The sequence below is a fragment of the Budorcas taxicolor genome, chromosome 11 (genome assembly GCF_023091745.1).
Source record: "Budorcas taxicolor isolate Tak-1 chromosome 11, Takin1.1, whole genome shotgun sequence".
NCBI classification, from domain to species: domain Eukaryota; kingdom Metazoa; phylum Chordata; class Mammalia; order Artiodactyla; family Bovidae; genus Budorcas; species Budorcas taxicolor.
The window spans coordinates 142,244,890-142,264,783 of record NC_068920.1 but is presented as its reverse complement, the minus strand read 5'-3'; the positions used below and the strand labels follow the sequence as shown (position 1 = coordinate 142,264,783).

The 19,894-nt window shown below is 38.7% G+C and overlaps 1 protein-coding gene and 1 non-coding gene across 2 annotated transcripts in view; one reads left to right on the top strand and one right to left on the bottom strand.

The window, feature by feature from the left end:
• NBAS (NBAS subunit of NRZ tethering complex) overlaps positions 1-19,894 on the bottom strand; it is a 336,306-nt gene that overhangs the window by 291,418 nt on the left and 24,994 nt on the right. The window contains exons 7-9 of the mRNA XM_052647567.1: positions 7,890-8,023; positions 5,299-5,432; positions 3,347-3,445 (exon numbers count right to left, since the gene is read on the bottom strand). Of these exons, the coding sequence (XP_052503527.1) occupies positions 3,347-3,445; positions 5,299-5,432; positions 7,890-8,023 (367 nt within the window). The remainder of the gene's footprint in view (positions 1-3,346; positions 3,446-5,298; positions 5,433-7,889; positions 8,024-19,894) is intronic.
• On the top strand, positions 15,223-15,294 carry TRNAC-ACA (transfer RNA cysteine (anticodon ACA)). The gene has a single exon. It is a non-coding gene; the product is annotated as a tRNA-Cys (tRNA).

Here is a 19,894-nt window from a genome sequence, read left to right as displayed (position 1 = left end):
GGAGAAAAGAAAAAAAAAAAACACTATATGCAGGGTTCAATACTATTTGAAGTTTCAGGCATCCCCTGTGTATGTCCACAGGGACATACACCCTGTGGATAGGGCAGACTACTGTATTTTATTTTAACTTATTCATATTACGTGGGTGCCCTTATTTGTGAATGTGTGACTCCTAAGATAGACTGTACACTCCTAGAGGGCAGGCACCACAACCTAATCACCACCAAGAACAGAACCCACCTGTACTAAAAGTTTAATGTAGTCCCTTCTAAAAATGCAGAGGTACGAGATTCCTCCTAGCTGGAATCCGGGTACAATATAAGCCAAATCTAACAAACAAAGGCAACACTGAGAACAGAAAACAGAAGGGAGCGTTGGGGTAAGTGTAGGAGGGAGAGCAAAACTGGAATACAAGATAGTCTAGAGAGGATAAAATGCATTCTTAGGCTGTGAGTAGGAAGACGAAAAGGAAAACAGTCAAAATCAGCAAATCCACAGAGCTTATCCCAAAGCTGCTCAACTAATTTTTCTTTCATATTACCCAACTTACACCTCAATTTCTCTTCTTCAATAGTGCTCCCAGCATAAAACCTTGAGTTTGTATATCACCAATTTATCCTAACACCAGTCTGGCTGATTTATTTCACATTTACAGAATCCTTGTGGATGAAAAATACCACAGGCTCACATTACTAAACTAACCAAAAATAAATAAAAAATGTGATGAATATTTCAGGTTCTTTCATTTAAAAAAAGATCACATAATGGAAAATATAAACAACTAGCAATATTTCTGTCACGCACAACAAGACATTTACATGTATTCCTTGCTTTATAACAATTCTCATTCAGAAACCTTAATGCAGTCATCCATCTCCAAGTTGACTGCTGTCACAAATTGTATATGACTGCAAAACCAAGAAGAGGCTCTCCTTCAGTGGTTTTATAATTCACCTTTCCAAAACTTTCATTTTGAGTCCACTCCTCCAAAAATACCTCTATTTACTTACATCCTATGCCACAAAGTGAAAGCCTTAAGAAATAATGAATATAGTCTCACTTATGACAAGTTATTATCATGTAATAACTACTGAGTGTATGATCATTTCAAACCTATGATCCCAAGAGAACCTCACTTACCTTCCTGAAATACTGCTAAGAAGTCTAATACTGACTTTGGTTTAAAAAAAAAAAAAAAACAGACAGACAATGGAGGAGTCATCATGAAATAAAGCAAAAGCCAGAGTTGGGGGGATGATTCGGGAGTAATGAGAGCTATAGGAGAGTGACAGATGAAGTTCAGCTCGCAGGACTGCTGCTGACCTCCTGCTCTGTGATCTATCTGCACCCCTGGGGTAGGGGACCCCTGTCCTATGTGACTCCATTTACAAATTCATATGACAAACCTAGACATCATAGTAAAAAGCAGAGACATCACTTTGCCGACAAAGGTCCATATAGTCAAAGCTATGTTTTTTCCAGTAGTCACATACGGATATGAGAGTTGGACCACAAAGGAGACTAAGTGTCCAAGAATTGATGCTTTCAAACTGTGGTGCTGGAGAAGACTCTTCAGAGTCCTTTGAACAGAAAGGAGATCAAACCAGTCAATCCTAAAAGATATCAACCCTGAATATTCATTGGAATGACTGATGCTGAAGCTCCAATAACTTTGGCCACCTAATGCAAAAAGCCAACCCACTGGAAAAGACCTTGATGCTGGGAAAGATTGAGGAGGGCAAGAGGAAAAGGTGGTGACAGAGGATGAGATGGTTGGACGGCATTACCAACTCAATAGAAACAAATCTGAGCAAACTCCAGGAGATAATGAAGGACAGGGAAGCCTGGCATGCTGCAGTCCATGGGATCGCAAAGAGTCAGACACTACTTAGCAACTCAACAACAACAAAAAATACACTCATAACTAAATATGAATAAGTGGTAAACTATAAAGAAAGCAAGAGATCTAAGCAAAACTTAGGACAGTGGTTATCAATAGGGGACCGGAGGGGACGAGATCAAGAAAGTACAAACACGAAATCATTGGAGCTATATAGGTGTGTGTATACTCTTTAGTATAAAAACTTCATAATCATAACATTCTGAACCAACAGAAGGACAGACCTGTGATCGAACAGAAAGAAAACTTTCATACGTTTTCAATTAAAATACTTTAAGTACACTTGAGGATCAGAGTTTAAGTACTTGCCAAGAGGATAAGTCTCAAAATTCAGAACTCAAGCAAGGTTTGCCTGGCTCAATTTGATATTTATTCCTCCGTTTTAGAGAACCAAAAAGTTAGCCTGACTAATTTATAAAATATATGTAAATTTCATTCACAAATAACAAAGTCAAAGGGAGAAATCATGGGAAGCAGAAAATGTCAAAAGTTTTAGGTAACCCTCTGCGTAGCTGGCAAATACATGGATAAGTGCCACACAGGAAGAATCAAACACACAAGCCAACTTTGTTTCACTGTTTTGCTTTCCTGCACTTCACAAATACTGCTTTTTTGTTTTACAAACTGAAAGTCTGTGGCAGCCTCACACAGAGCAAGTCTAAAGTGTCAGTTTTCCAACAGCAATTATTGCATGTCTCTGTGCCACATTTTGGTAATTCTCTCAATATTTCAAACTTTTTCATTATTAATGTATTTGTTATGACGATCTGAGATCAGTGATCTTTGATGTTACTACTGTTAACTGTTTTGTACTTTTTTATTAAGGTATGCACATTTTTTAAACATAATGCTACTGCACAATTAAAATTACAGTATAATGTAAATGCACTTTTATAGGCACTAAGAAGTCAAAAATGTGTGTCTCCCTTTATTGCAACAATATCTCTCTGACTGCAGAGGTCTGGAACTGAGTCCACAGTAGCTCGGAGTTGTGCCTGGAGTGGCAGAAGCTGAGTATGCAATAATCAGTGCAGCCCCAACTTGCAAAGAACGACGGAGCAAGGGAAGAACAGCCACTGAGGTCCTTCTACACCAAGGCATTTCATATGCACTGCTTTTAAACTGCCTCAACAATACGACGTGTTCTGTATTATCTTCATTTTACAAATATGAAAAGACTCAGAGAACAAAGAGAGGAGACATTCCTCAGTGAATATTCCCAGTGCCCATTCTGGCTCCAAGAAGCTCAGTGTGCCAGACAGATGAGCATGAATGTTCAGAAGGGGACTACAATAATACCACAGACATTAAGGCAACTATACACAAGAAGAGGAAATGAAGCCAAAATAAAAATCAGAACGGACAATTTCTTCCTTCTGAAACTGTGCCAAGGCTTCTACATCCACTTTAATACTTCATTAAATATGAGAGCAAACGGCTGCTTACCTGTGCCTGGGATGGTAAATAGCTGTGTTGATTCCATGAGGATAATGACTGCTGAAGCTGAAACAGTGGCTCTCCTGATAGCTCTGATGTGTTCCAACACTAAATTCAAGAAGGTAAGTAAGAAATAAATACCATTAAACCACAGTGAGATGCCACTAAATACCCATTAAAATGTCTACATTTATAAAGACAGACACCACCAAATTTATATCCTTAAATATTGCTGAGGATGTAAAACCACCAGAACTTTGATAAATTATTAGTAGGACTATGAATGCTATACCCACTCTGAAAAAGGTCTGGCAATCTCTCATAAAAAACAAACTGTATCCACCCTATGACTCAGGAATTCTACTCAAAGATACTAACCCAAGAGAAATGAAAGCATTTATCCATAAAGACTTACACAAGAGTGGTCACAGCTGTTTTATTTACAAAACTGGAAACTGAGAGCTCCATCAATAGAAGAATGGATAAACAGATCAGGAGTGCTATGGGCTGAGGATTTTTGATCCCCACAGATTGAACGTTTGTACCCCCTCAAATTCATTTAAGACCCTAATATCAATGTGATGATATCTGGAAGTGGGATCTTTGGGAGCTATTAGGTCAAGATGGGTTTAGTGTCTTTATAAGAAGAGGTTAGAGAACTAACTAGCTGTCTCTATATCATATGTGGATATAAGGAGAAGTGGGCAGTCTGCACCCAAAAACGAGCTCTCACCAGAACCTGACCAGGCTGAAACCCTGATCTCAGACTTCCAGCCCCCAGAACTGTCAGAAGCAAATTTCTGTTATTGCTAAGCCACCCAGTTATGGTATTTTGTTATAACAACCCAAACTAAGACTAGTGAGATAGTCATACAATGAAGTACTAAGCAGCCATAAAAAGAATAAACCACTGATGCATATAAAAATAAGGATGAGTCTCAAGACATGGTGAATGAAAGAAGACAAACGAAAAGAGTACATGCTCTATGAGTCTGTTCATGTAAATCACTAGGACAGGCAAAACTAATCTATGATGAAGAAAAATTTTAAATAGCAGTTCCTGTGAAGGTGGGAATGGACAAAGCTTTACTAAGAAGAGGCATGAGGGAACTTGCTTGCTTGATGGTAGTGTTCTGTATCTTGACAGGGCTTTGGATTGCACAAATGTATGCATTTGTCATAATTCACTGGCTGGTACAGTTAAGACCTACGCATTTCACTGCATGCAAATTTTCTCAATGAAAAAAAACCGTAAGTACATTCTGAACTTTAATTAATCATATGCATATTAAAATATGCATGGCAACCCACTCCAGTATTCTTGCCTGGAAAATCCCATGGACGGAGGAGCCTGGTACACTACAGTCTACGCGTTCACAGAGAGTCAGACACGACTGAGCAACTTCACTACCACTATTCTAAAATAATAAGTACTGACTCTGAAATACACTAAAAATAGGACTGATTAATGGCCAGAGAACTAGATGGAAATATGACACAGTGTGTACAACAAAATGCTGAACAGAATTTAAGTAGAGGCATATGAGAGCTCACTACAAAATTCTTTCAACCTTTTAAAATTATATACAGGTTTATTTAACAAAGCATAGACTAACAGCTGATCCTTTTAAATTTATCTTAAGTGTGAATGAATATATCTCCCCTTTTTTTCTTAACATACATATTTTATTGAAGTATAGTTGACTTACAATGTTTCAGGTACACAGTGAGGTAGTTCAGTAATACACATATATTATTTTTCAGATTATTTTCCATTATAGGTTGTTACAAGACACTGACTACAGGCTCCCTGTGCTATACAGTAAATCAACCTTTCTTTTATATTTGCAATTTTTCAAAATAAAACGCTGAAAGGAAAAAAAAAGCACCAAAATCTAACACTAAAGCAAGGAAGTAAACATTATTTCAAACAGAGCATCTCAAATAAAGTGTATTTTTACCTTACAAGGTAGCTTCTAAGTTCTCCTCGGTAATTGATGACCAAGAGCTCTGCAGACCACTGTGCACTTGCTTTATATTCTAAAAATATCAGCCCAGCAATGGCATAGCTCAAATCGCCTGCTAAACTAGATGCCTATGGAAGAGAGAGAAATTAAGTCACTAAAAAATACTAGATATAGGTTACCACATGTATAATGGAAGGATATTCAAGACACTGGCCTTGCCAGGCATACCTTAAGATAGCCCCAGAACTTATCGTATATGAAGAATTATCTAAGCCAAAGTGCCCAGAACTACACATCCAAGTCTAGACCAGCCCTGCCAACCACAGGCTGGAACCACAACATCCTCTTTGGATGAGATGTTCACTTAATAACTGAATTTCTGTTCAGACTATATTCCATTGCAAAATAAGGGGAGAAAAAGAAAAAAGAAAAAAACTAATTCTATCATTCAGCCTCAAAGAATTTTAAGATACAGAATTCAGACATAAGCTCTCAAATGTTACTTTCCACTGCCAGTAGTAACCAGTGTTACATTAAAAAGAAAGACAGAAGAAGAAAGAAATCTCCAGTTATTTTCATTTGCCTAATCGGCAGTTTAAAGGGAAGGACTCTTAAAACAGTCGCTCAACGCCAGCCTTTTTCCATCAACTAAATATCAGGCTATATTTGCTAGTTCTGGAGGCATGTGCACCTTAGGAATCACATTCGCCACCCTCAGCGGACCCTCACTGTCTAAAACCACTCAATAAAATATCAATAGTGTAGCCACATGCGGCTATGGAACATCTGATAGATACAAACAGAGATAAGCTAAAAACATAAAAAGACCCAATTTCAAAGACTTAGTACCGAACAAATAATGTGAAATACTTTATTGATAATTTTTACAGTCATTTCAACAGGCAATCATTTTGGACATGTTAAATAAAATTAATTTCACCTGTTGAACTTAATGTTACTAAAAAATTTTACATTACATGTGATCACATTTACAGCTCACATTAAATTTCTATTGAACAGTGTTAGGGCTTCCCTGGAGAAGGCGATGGCACCCCACTCCAGTACTCTTGCCTGGAAAATCCCATGGACGGAGGAGCCTGGTAGGCTGCAGTCCATGGGGTCGCTAAGAGTTGGACACGACTGAGCGACTTCACTTTCACTTTTCACTTTCATGCATTGGAGAAGGAAATGGCAACCCACTCCAGTGTTCTTGCCTGGAGAATCCCAGGGATGGGGGAGCCTGGTGGACTGCCGTCTATGGGGTCGCAGAGTCGGACACGACTGAAGCGACTTAGCAGCAGCAGGGCTTCCCAGGTGGCGCTAGTAGTAAAGAACCCAGTGTCAATGCAGGAGATAAAAGAGACGTGAGTTCAGTCTCTGGGTCGGGAAGATCCCCTGGAGGAGGGCATGGCAAACCACTCCAGTGTTCTTGCCTAGAGAATCATATGGACAGAACAGTCTGACAGACTGCAGTCCATAGGGTCACAAAGAGTCGGACACAACTTCAGTGACTCAGCACAAACAGTGCTACTCTAGAAGATAGTAATTCAACCTTCTTTGTTTGGTTCCCCAGAACTTCTATGACATGAGCACAGTGTACTTCTTCAAGTTTTTCCACTCATTTTTTAACAAAAACCATTTTCTATATCCTTGGTTCTCACTCCCAGCTTCTCACTAGAATCAGCTGAAAGACCTGAAACATTATCCTTCAGGTCCTGCTCAGATCAATTAAGTCAGACTTTCTCTGGGTGTAGCCTGGGAAATCCAGTCATTTGTTTTGTTTCATTTTCTGTTCTTTATAAAGCTTCACAGGTGATTCTAAAAAGCAGCCAGAATTAGGACCACTGTTCTTCTGCCCTGTACTTTGTTCACTTGAGGAAGGAGGATACAAAGTTAAAAAAAAGAAAGAAAGCAAGAAAGCACTGAACTCCTAAAAGAGACACTAATTAACTGGATTACCAGGGGAAAAGTCATTTTATTCCTCACAGTTTAAGCTCTCTAAACTGTAAAATGAGGAGACTGTGTACCCAGTCTACTCAAAGGGTGTTGTGAATATCACACAGGAATATACATCAGTCGTTAACGAAATACAAAGCACTACACAAATATAAGTTACTACCACCATTAATTTTTTTTCTTCACCCTCCCTCTCAATTTCTACCTTTTTATGGTAACAAATTCTAACTCCTCTCAGGCTGGTTCTGTTCCAAGGCCCATTGACTTCTTTCCTTCACTGGAACTTTATTACCACTTTCTCCCCTCTTATTTAGTACTTACTTACTACCATCTTGTCACAATGGTAGGTTAGTTTGAGAAAGCTCTGGGATTTGGTAGGGAAGGAAAGCCTGGCACACAATCCATGGGGTTGCAAAGAATCAGACACATCTGAGCGACTGAACTGAACTGATGTCTGCATAGTGCGTTTCAAAATACAAAGAAGACAGATTTCATGAACAGCCCTCTAACTAGATCTAAGATCTTAACTCCACAGCTTATTATCCTGATTTATATTTCCTCTTTCATCACATTCACTCATTCATTCAAGTACCTATACATAAAAGGCAGTTTTTTGGGTATGTACATACCGGAGTAATAACGAAGAGCTCACTTCCCATGAGATCAAACACCCTCACAGTTCCCATGCTTTCAGCATAGGCCAGCAGGGTGCAGTCGTAACTCCATGCCACACGCCTCCACTGTGGTTTTGGGTCTTTCGGAACTAGAATGAAAAAGGAAGTGCTTTTATCATTATAAAGATAGTTAACGTACAGTTTCTGCAGCAAGAAGAGTATTCTAGCATGACATCATTTCCTAAAGGTCTCTAACACTCCCATTCAGGAGAAAAGAACAGCTCCCAAAAAGCTACTTCAAGGAAGAGGGGCAAAAGTAAACCATGACAAGCTTTGCCCCACTTACTTGAGAATGAAGTCTACTGACCCAGTGGTCTACTGAACGCTGAGCATGTACTCATCCAGGAATGATATCCCTCAAAACACTTATGAAATTAAGAGAGATCAACAGCAAAGAATATGGGCAGAAAATGATTCCAATCCAGGGAGCTAAGTTTCTCCAAAGGCAAAAATAAAAGAAAATTTCAACTGCCAATCTTTTAGATATGTATTTTATCTTTTAAATACATATTTCAAATACAGATGCTGAAGAAAAACAAACAGAAATTATATCAACACAGTATTAGAAAGAGAAAAAACACATCTTAGGCAAGTGAATCAAGAACTGTTTGTTCTCAATCACACAATTATAAAACTTGGAGAATCAACACCTTACTAATCCAACACCTGATTTTTTCTTCTGTTTCAAATTTTTCAGTACAATAACAGAAAGGCTACCAGCTGCAAAGGAAAAAGGGGCTGTGCAGCTCTGAACTGCATTAGGTTGGTTTGAGTTTTCTGCTGTTTCCTTTGCTTCCATTTCCCCATAATAGAATCCCAGAACTGAAGAACCAGGAAGGACCAGTGCCTTGCCTTGACCAACAAAAACTCCAAATAATTAGGAGACTCCAGGTGACGGCAGGAGTCAGAATACAAAGCCCAGAGTCTCAGCTTGCCACTGCCCCACACAGTGTTGGCTCCATTACAGCGCACACTCCCTAGGCCAGAGACTGGATTTAGCCTGAGGATTACTGCCTCAGAAGTGCTTCTGAGATGTTTCACCTTTTCTCTCTTCCTCTGCTAATATCCCAATTCAGGCTCATCATCTCTAGCTTAGACTCTCATAACAGCCTCCTAACAGGTATCCCCAACTTCAGGCTCTTCCCTTCTAACCTTTCCTCAACTGTATCCAAAGTTATCTTTGTCAAAAAGAAAGGTGAACAGAGCCCATTCTTCTGCTGCTTCAAAATCCCTGGTGCTTGTCCATTTCCAACAAAACCAAGTCCAAACTCCTTCACAGATGTGAATGGCCCTTCACCAAAGGTCCCCTCAAGGCTTTCCAGTCCACCTCCCACCCCTTCTCTCCATAATCCACCTTGGAACTCACCATTAACACAACCACCTGGCACAACCCAGATAATCATGATGATGTGATCACTAATCTCGAGCCAGACATCAAGTGGGCCTTAGAAAGCATCACTACAAACAAAGCTAGTGGAGGTGATGGAATTCCAGTTGAGCTGTTTCAAATCCTGAAAGATGATGCTGTGAAAGTGCTGCACTCAATATGCCAGCAAATTTGGAAAACTCAGCAGTGGCCACAGGACTGGAAAAGGGCAGTATGCATTCCAATTCCAAAGAAAGGCAATGCCAAAGAATGCTCAAACTACCGCACAATTGCACTCACCTCACATGCTAGTAAAGTAATGCTCAAAATTTTCCAAGCCACGCTTCAGCAATACATGAAACGTGAACTTCCTGGTGTTTAAGCTGGTTTTAGAAAAGGCAGAGGAACCAGAGATCAAATTGCCAACATCCGCTGGATCATGGAAAAAGCAAGAGAGTTCCAGGGAAACATCTATTTCTGCTTTATTGACTATGCCAAAGCCTTTGACTGTGTGGATCACAATAAACTGTGGAAAATCCTGAAAGAGATGGGAATACCAGACCACCTGACCTGCCTCTTGAGAAAGCTGTATGCAGGTCAGGAAGCAACAGTTAGAACTGGACATGGAACAACAGACTGGTTCCAAATAGGAAAACGGGTGCGTCAAGGCTGTATATTGTCACCCTGCTTATTTAACTTCTATGCAGAGTACATCATGAGAAACGCTGGGCTGGAAGAAACACAAGCTGGAATCAAGATTGCCGGGAGAAATATCCCTTCTGGCGGAAAGTGAAGAGGAGCTAAAAAGCCTCTTGATGAAAGTGAAAGAGGAGAGCGAAAAAGTTGGCTTAAAGCTCAACATTCAGAAAACAAAGATCATGGCATCCGGTCCCATCACTTCACGGGAAATAGATGGGGAAACAGTGGAAACAGTGTTAGGTTTTATTTTGGGGGGCTCCAAAATCACTGCAGTTGGTGACTGCAGCCATGAAATTAAAAGATGTTTACTCCTTGGAAGAAAAGTTATGACCAACCTAGATAGTATACTCAAAAGCAGAGACATTACTTTGCCAACTAAGGTCCGTCTAGTCAAGGCTATGGTTCTTTCTGTGGTCATGTATGGACGTGAGAGTTGGACTGTGAAGAAGGCTGAGTGCCGAAGAATTGATGCTTTTGAACTGTGGTGTTGGAGAAGACTCTTTAGAGTCCCTTGGACTGCAAGGAGACCCAACCAGTCCATTCTGAAGGAGATCAACCCTTGGATTTCTTTGGAAGGAATGACGCTAAAGCTGAAACTCCAGTACTTTGGCCACCTCATGCGAAGAGTTGACTCATTGGAAAAAACTCTGATGCTGGGAGGGATTGGGGGCAGGAGGAGAAGGGGACGACAGAGAATGAGATGGCTGGATGACATCACGGACTCGATGGACTTGAGTCTGAGTGAAGTCCGGGAGATGGTGATGGACAGGGATGCCTGGCGTGCTGCGATTCATGGGGTCGCAAAGAGTTGGACACGACTGTGGGACTGAACTGAACCTAGAAGGTTCATCTCCAATGTTATTCAAAGGCTTATTGTTAGTGACAACCATCTGTGGTAACAAACTGTCACCTCTTCCTTCTTTGACACTTATCAAAACAGATTACCCTCCTCTCTGTGCCCCCAAATATGCCCTACAAAAGTCCCTCAGCATTTATCGCATCAGACGATGTGCTTACATGAGTGTTTTCCCCACAAGTCTCTGAGACAAGGTCTTACTCGACAGTGCCATTCCAGGACCTGGAACAAGATGTCTCACTAATGAGCAAAGCCCAAGAAAAATCTGTAATAATGGTAAGGGTTTACCATTCCATAGGGACTAACAAACAATTAAACATGAATTATATAACTGAAGTCTTTTTCCCACCTTAAAGAAGAATATTATAGAATTCAAACCTTCCTCTTATCTCTACAATATATGTAAAATATGTTCTGTTCATGGGGAATATATCCACGACTTCCTTGAGAATCTTCATTCTATTTTTCAAAAGGTGAAAAGCATACTAAAAAAGCCAAGAGAGCCTTGAATACAGGAGGGTCTAGTGAATTTTAAGCCTAACAAAGAACTGCATACACTTTGGAAAAGCAATTTTTAAGATGACAATAAAGTGAAAAAAAAGTCACTTCTCTGTCCTCACATAGCTTTAAAAAAAATAATGAAACCTGTAAGTAAATTTATGCACAGGCTGATAACAACACAGAACTCCGAGACTCATATACACACAGATGCTATAGGAATACCAGCACAGGACAATTTAATGTCTGAAAAATATTAATGTGCTAAACAAACACCGCAACATTTTTCCATTATTTCTGTTTTAGCTGTGATAACACATCTTTCCTCTTATTTCATTTTTATAGGAGGATAAACAGATTTACATACAATATTCTGTATCTGTCTGAAATAAGCCCCATCTGAAGGGAATTTGTTTTTACTATCACTTCTAGTTATAACCAGCCACTCCAGAAAACTCAGCATGTGTTCTCACCCAAATAAAGATGTTTTCACTACAAGATAAAATTTCACCTAACAATATGAAAATGAAGATGGTATCGCCAGATCTTTCCAGCATTCTGTACGGTTTTCAGAGAGGAATGAACAGCACAGATTTTTACAAAGTCAGTGTCAATGGAGTTTTCTGAAAGTGTTCAAAAAGGCTGATGATAAGAGTTAACCAGCAATCTGACAATTATCCCATTCCTGGAGAAGTCGTTTATACCTGCTCTCATCCAGGACCAGCTGCTGAGCTTGCCTCCACCTCAGAGCTTCCATCCACTCGGCCTGGAACTCTCTTCCCCTGAACCCGTCCCGGGCTCCTTTCCATTTTTCACATCTCCGTTTAAATCTCACTTGCTCAGGCAGCGTTCTCCAGCTGCCCTGTCTCAGCAGCCTCAAGGCCCCACTGTTCTCCTCCATTCCGATAATTTCCTGTCTTTCACAGCCCTTATCCCAAATCAGTATATATGTCTACTTCTCACTGTCTGCCTTGTGCATTAAACTATTAATTCCACAGTGTCAGATGCTGTGTCCATTCTGTTCATAACTTAATCATCAGCGCCTCATACTCTGCTGGTACACAACAGCAGCCCAGGCTGAAGAAGCACACTGCAGTCCAGTGCTCATGTACCCAAATTAGAAATGGAAAAGGGAAAGAACTGAAAATAAGGAACCCTGGGCTTTATTCTCAGTGCTGCTGTAAAACGGCTGGGTGTGACCATGGGGCGATCACCAAGGGTTCAATGAACACTGTCTCCCAAACATTCTGTGACTCTGACATCAAGAACCAGTGAGCAAGAACAAACTAGTAGGACTAGAAGACACACAGAGGAGTTAATCATCTAAATGTTCCAAGCAACATTTTTGAACAGTGCTGGTAGCACATATGAGAAAAATTATACAGTCCTAGGTGAAGGTAAGGTGAAGTCACTCAGTCGTATCCGACTCTTTGCGACCCCGTGGACTGTAACCTACTAGGCTTCTCCATCCATGGGATTCTCCAGGCAAGAATACTGGAGTGGACTGCCATTTCCTTCTCCAGGGGATCTTCCCAACCCAGGTCTCCCACATTGGAGGCAGACACTTTAACCTCTGAGCCACCAGGGAAGCCTATACAGGCCTAGAACAAGGAAGTTCTAAAGCATAACAAAGTTTGAAGCTATCAAGGAAAAAAAGAATGACAAGAGTGGCTACTGCTCCCCCCGCCAACAACAACAACAAAAAAAACCTCTCTGTGAAAATAAGACATAACAAATTTAAAAGGCAAATGGGTTTGGAAAAATATCTACAACAAATGACAAAGGATAGCATTCACACTATAATACAGAAATAATTAGAAAATAGTCAAATAAGGACACAGTCAATAAAGATAAGTCAACTAATCCAAGAGGAATATAGACAAAAGGATATGATCTAACAATTCACATACACACACACACAAAGAAAATAGCCACTTAACATACATTTTACCTAATAAATAAAGATATGCAAATTAGAAATGAGATGCTTTTTTCCCCTCTGCTAACCTGATATTTTAGAAAACAGGTAACTCATGGTGCTGATTCGTACCAGTCAGTGAGATAAACTTCCTAGCTCATTTGATCAACTTACTGGAAACCTAAGAGTTTCAAATTTTTGGAGGAGTCAGACAGAAAATATAATTGTTTTGTTTATAACATATAATTTTACCAAATAATTTTCATAATTAGTTTGAGAGGAAGGTTTTCCCTACTTCCAGAAAACACAAGATTCAAACTTGTAATTTTTCAGATAGAAACCATAAAAGTTATAAGCATATTTGCTGGTTCATTCAGTCCTTTTTTAACTTTTGTGAAGTCATCAGATTTTTCATTAGACTACCAGGACATATCAAAATGCTAAGAACTCCATATAATTTCTAGGATATCTGTATTAGTAATTTTACCATACATTATAACATGAGTGGATTTATTACTCATTTGATAATCTTTTTTCATGTAATTTAACCAAGCAAATAAACACAGTTTAATATCTCTCTTTGGGATGTTTCAGGGGTCCTCTGAAGCACCCCAAAGTTAGCTAGAGGTCAAAAGAACTTCAAAAGAATTCTATTTAGGAAGTTTTATAAAAAAGATCAATTAAAAGGGTTTAGAACATTTGGTCAGGTTTAGTCAATGTTGATGGGTGTATCATTTAGCTTGTTGATATGTCACAATAGGCGTAAATACCAAGGCTCAAGGTCTAGTGAAAGTCAGCTCCGCCATCTTGGCCCTACTTGACTCTAACCAGTTTTCTTATGGCTGTGTCATTTCTAACAAAATCCGTTTATCTAACTAATTGTAATCCAATTTTAGAAAATCCTGATCATGCATAACTCTTTTTAGTATTTTTTTCATACCTTTTTCTTTTTTCTTTTTTTTTTTTTTTTTACTGAAAACACACTTCCTACTTTCCTTTAGCAACCAAGAACTAACTTTTATATTAGCATTTTATAGATTGGTGAGCATAAATACCAGTGATAATTTCTAAAACCATTGCTTTCTTAGAACATTTTAGGATGGCACCAAACATTATTCATTTATAGTCCCAAATTTCTTTAGTTTCTCTGTAAAAGAAAATTAGTGTTTAGTAGTAAATGTTTCAAAATCTTATTTTATTTGGAAATGACCTAACTATTCAAAAGACTTCCAACACTTAGCACACTTGGCACAACCCTTAGAAATTTAAGTTACACCAATCTGGAGAGACTATTTTAGACAGATATTTCTAAAGAATAATTATTCTTAATAGACTTTATATAAAAGCTCATATCTCACTTACATTTTTTTTAGAAGTTTCTTCACTCAAGGTAATTTCCTTGTTGACAAACTTGTAACAGATATAATATTTAACTTATATTAAACCTAGGTACAATGAAAATATTCTACTTACTGTTAAATACTCTAAGACATGTCTATATTAGATAGGTCAACAAACAAACATTAATCAGGTATTTAATACGGAATATTTCCCAGTTCACATGAACCTGAAATTTACTGTTTAATTTAGAATTATTTGATTTGTAAGCACTTAATTTGGTTATATTTGATTAAAATGAGGGTAATTTTAGGGAGAAAAAGATGTTTAATAAATGTTAAATCCCAGTTTGTTAATGGAGGTCTACCAATGGAGGTAGTAAGACTCATTTCTTGGATAGTTCTTTGCTATTATGTGATACTGTAAAATTTAATTGAATTCTTAAAGAACACCCTAAGTTTGTTTCTGAAGCTTATCTCAGTAATGTATTTTTGGATGAAGATCAGATGCCTCATGATCTGCAACCAGGACTGGAAAAAGACATAATTTAAGGGACTGTCTCCAACCTGGATGGAAGGACTTTTTTATCACGCACTCTTAACTAGCTCGGGCTTCCCCGCTGGCTCAGAGGGTAAAGTGTCTGCCTACAATGCAGGAGACCCAGGTTCGATTCCTGGGTCGGGAAGATCCCCTGGAGAAGGAAATGAAAACCCACTCCAGTACTCTTGCCTGGAAAATCCCATGGACTGAGAAGTCTGGTAGGCTACAGTCCATGGGGTCGCAAAGAGTCGGACATGACTGAGCGACTTCACTTTCACTCATGGTGCTGATAGTGGAAAAAGAATGGCTTCACTCATACCTTTTACCTGGTTGTATGAAGTATAACTTTCAGGAAGGAAACATGGCAGTAGCTACATTTTGAATACTATACCCACGGACAAACAGGATGTCTTTTCCAGCATTGTTAGAAGGGGAAGGAGACAAAGATAAGAAGAGAAAGAAAAAAATAAGCCACAGTACACCACCTAAATTTCCACAAATAGGGAAACAGATAAATAAAATGGGGTTCACATTCTATGAAGAATGCAAATTAAGATAATACAATCTTGCTACTTTTCGATTTCTTCATTATTTGAATTTGTTACAATTACGTACTGCTTTTGTAATTAAAAGAAAAAAAAAAACAGACTAACTAGTTTCAGATTAGGCCTCCCAGCATAAAAATAAAATATGGCAAAGAATTATTTTCAGATGGTTTATTACAAGCAGGACAAGATGTGATGACAGGGAGAAAGGGAAACGGATGAGGTGAGACCCAGGCTCACCCTCGCTATCTGCCAGGAAGCACTTTCTCCACTACGATGTATGAAGAGAGACCTCAGACAGGACATGAAGTCTCACTGAACTGCGATGAAGGTTAGAGTTTAGAGCTACTAAGCTGACTAGAATCCACAAGGCAACCTTCCAGACGAAAGTGGGTAAGGCAGAAAAGGAATGCTGAAAGTCTGCGGAGAGGAATCCCTGGGTCTTTGGCCAAACAACTTTGCACACACTTGGAGAGGATGAGTATTGGAGGGAGAACGACTATCAGATCTTGGGGAGGATCTGAAATGCTAATAAGTTCCAGCTAGCCACAGTGGAGAGACTTCACTGAACACTTTGAGCATTTCTAAGGGACCCTGGACGGCCTCATCTTAAAGTAGAACTAATCTAACCCTAAAATAAAAGCTACTGTAAACCATATCCTACAACACTGACAAGTCTTAAAAACTTAAGCCAATCCACAAAGAAATTAACTTTCCAAAACAAAATGCAATACTCTTAGGAAAAGATAACAAATACCAGACACTCTATAACACAGTACCCATAATGTTGAGCATATAGTCTAAAGTTGCAAAGTATGTGAAGCAGGAAAGCATAACTCATATCATGAAAAAAAAAAGAAACCTGTCAATAGATATATACCCAGAAATGATACTTATCGAGGAATAAGCAGACAAGGACTTCAAAATAGCTATTATATATTTGGGGATACAAAGGAAAGTATAAACAAACCGAATAAATAGGGAATCAAAAGAATCTGACAGAAACTATAAATGCCAAATTATTGAAATGAAAAAGGAAATACCTGAAATGGAAAATCCATTGGATGGACTTAAAAGCACATTAAACAAAAGTTTAAACTGATACCTTAAAAACTTCACAAAATAAACTACATAAATTAAAAAAGAGAGGGGAAAACTGAAAAAATCTATAGAATATCAGTAACCAGTGGAATAATCACAACCAATCTATAAGTGCCAGAAGAGGGGAAAGAGATTGAGTTAGGAAACTTTATTTGTATTTTAAATAACACCCATAAAGTTGTGAATGTGATGAAATCTACAAATCCACTGATCTTAGAGGCTTAATGGACCTACAGGAAGATAAAGTGGAAAAATGATGTCAAGTCTATTGTTAGGGGAAGCACACTGATTGAAACCACACACCCTGGCCAGGCACCATAGTAACTATTTGCATGAGTTGTTTTATGACAGGAGGTCCTGGTAAGGAACATGGAACTAATAAGCCTCCACCAACCAAAGAGTTCGGGAAAGGTCAAAAGGAGACACCACATGTCCAACCACCTCCCAGAATCTTTCTCTCTGGCATCCATCTTGGCTGAACAAGGCATGCACCACCAGGAAGGATTGTGAGTCAGAATGATTGGCTAAAAACAACCCGGAAACTAATCCCATCACCATAAAACCCGAGACTGCAAGATGTGACAGAGCAGTTCTCCTGGGTTCCCTTACCATCCTGCTCTCCACCCAGGTGCCCTTTCCCAATAAAATCTCTTGCTTTGTTGGCACATGTGTCTCCTCGGACAATTCATTTCCGAGTGTTCGACAAGAGCCCAGTTTCAGGCCCTGGAAGAGGTCCCCATTCCTGCAACAATATGATAGTCAAATTTCTAAAATCAGTGAAAAAGAGAAAATCTCAGAAACAGCTGGAAAAAAGAGACATTACCTACAGGAAAACAGTAATAGAAATGGCTGTTAATTTCTCATCAAAACAATGCAATGACATCTTTAAAGAGCTGAAAGAAAAAAACAGTCAACCTGGAATTCTATATCCAGAGAAGATACTTTACAAAAAGAAAGGCAAAAATCAAAAATGGTTTCAGATCAACAGACCTGCATTAATTATAAGAAATATTAAATAAGGACTTCAAGTTGAAGAGAAACACTATCAAATGGAAACTTTCACAAAACGAAAAAGTTGAAAATAATAGAGATGGAAAATAGAAGAAAAAATAAGAGATTCATCCTTGTTTAATTCCTTAGTTAGATGACAAAAAAATAATAATATACTGTAGAGCTTTAACATTTATTTAAAAAGTTAGAAAACACTACAAAGGAGTAAGAGGGAACAGATATACACTGCATAACTAAATTTTAAATGTACATTGTAAATCCCAGAAAAAATGCTAAAAGGAACACAGAAGAGATAGGACAAATAGAAAAATAAGACACAATATATAATGAATAATGCAATAAATGAGATCAAAAACCCTCTGGAGGGAACAAATAGTAGAAAAACAGAGGCAGAAGATAGGATTAGTGAGGTATAAGATAGAATGGTAGAAATAAATGAATCAGAGAAGAAAAAAGAAAAACGAATTAAAAGAAATGAGGACAATCTCATAGAACTCTGGGACAATGTTAAATGCCCCAACATTCGAATCATAGGCATCCCAGAAGACAAAAAGAAAGACCATGAGAAAATACTTGAGGAGATAATAGTTGAAAACTTCCCTAAAATGGGGAAGGAAATAATTACCCAAGTCCAAGAAACCCAGAGAGTCCCAAACAGGATAAACTCAAGGTGAAACACCCCAAGACACATATTAATCAAATTAACAAAGATCAAACACAAAGAACAAATACTAAAAGCAGCAAGGGAAAAACAACAAACAACACACAACGGGATGCCATAAGGATAACAGCTGATCTTTCAATAGAAACTCTTCAGGCCAGGAGGGAATGACAAGACATACTTAAGTGATGAAAGAAAATAACCTACAGCCCAGATTACTGCACCCAGCAAGGATCTCATTCAAATATGAAGGAGAAATCAAAAGCTTTACAGACAAGCAAAAGCTGAGAGAATTTAGCACCACCAAACCAACTCTCCAACAAATGCTAAAGGATCTTCACTAGACAGGAAACACAAAAAGGGTGTATAAACTCAAACCCAAAACAATAAACTAAATGGCAACGGGATCATACTTATCAATAATTACCTTAAACGTAAATGGGTTGAATGCCCCAACCAAAAGACAAAGACTGGCTGAATGGATACAAAAACAAGATCCCTATGTATGTTGTCTACAAGAGACCCACCTCAAAACAAGGGACACATACAGACTGAGAGTGAAGGGCTGGATAAAGATATTCCACGCAAATAGAGACCAAAAGAAAGCAGGAGTACCAATACTCTTATCAGATAACATAGACTTTAAAACAAAGGCTGTGAAAAGAGACAAAGAAGGACACTACATAATGATCAAAGGATCAATCCAAGAAGAAGATATAACAATTATAAATATATGTGCACCCAACATAGGAGCACCACAATATGTAAGACAAATGCTAACAAGTATGAAAGGGGAAATTAACTACCCAATCAAAAAACGGGCCAAAGAACTAAATAGACATTTCTCCAAAGAAGACACACAGAGGGCTAACAAACACATGAAAAGATGCTCAACATCACTCATTATCAGAGAAATGCAAATCAAAACCACAATGAGGTACCATTTCACACCAGTCAGAATGGCTGTTATCCGAAAGTCTACAAGCAATAAATGCTGGAGAGGATGAGGAGAAAAGGGAACCCTCTTACACTGTTGGTGGGAATGCAAACTAGTACAGCCACTATGGAGAACAGTGTGGAGATTCCATAAAAAACTGGAAATAGAACTGCCTTATGACCCAGCAATCCCACTGCTGGGCATACACACCAAGGAAACCAGAACTGAAAGAGACACGTGTATGCCAATGTTCATCACAGCACCGTTTATAATAGCCAGGACATGGAAGCAACCTAGATGTCCATGAGCAGACTAATGGATAAGAAAGCTGTGATACACATACACAATGGAGTATTACCCAGCCATTAAAAAAAATACATTTGAATCAGTTCTAATGAGGTGGATGAAACTGGAGCCTATCATACGGAGTGAAGTAAGCCAGCGCAAGCCCAGGAGGGCCCAGAGGAGCTATCCCATGTTGAAGGTCAGG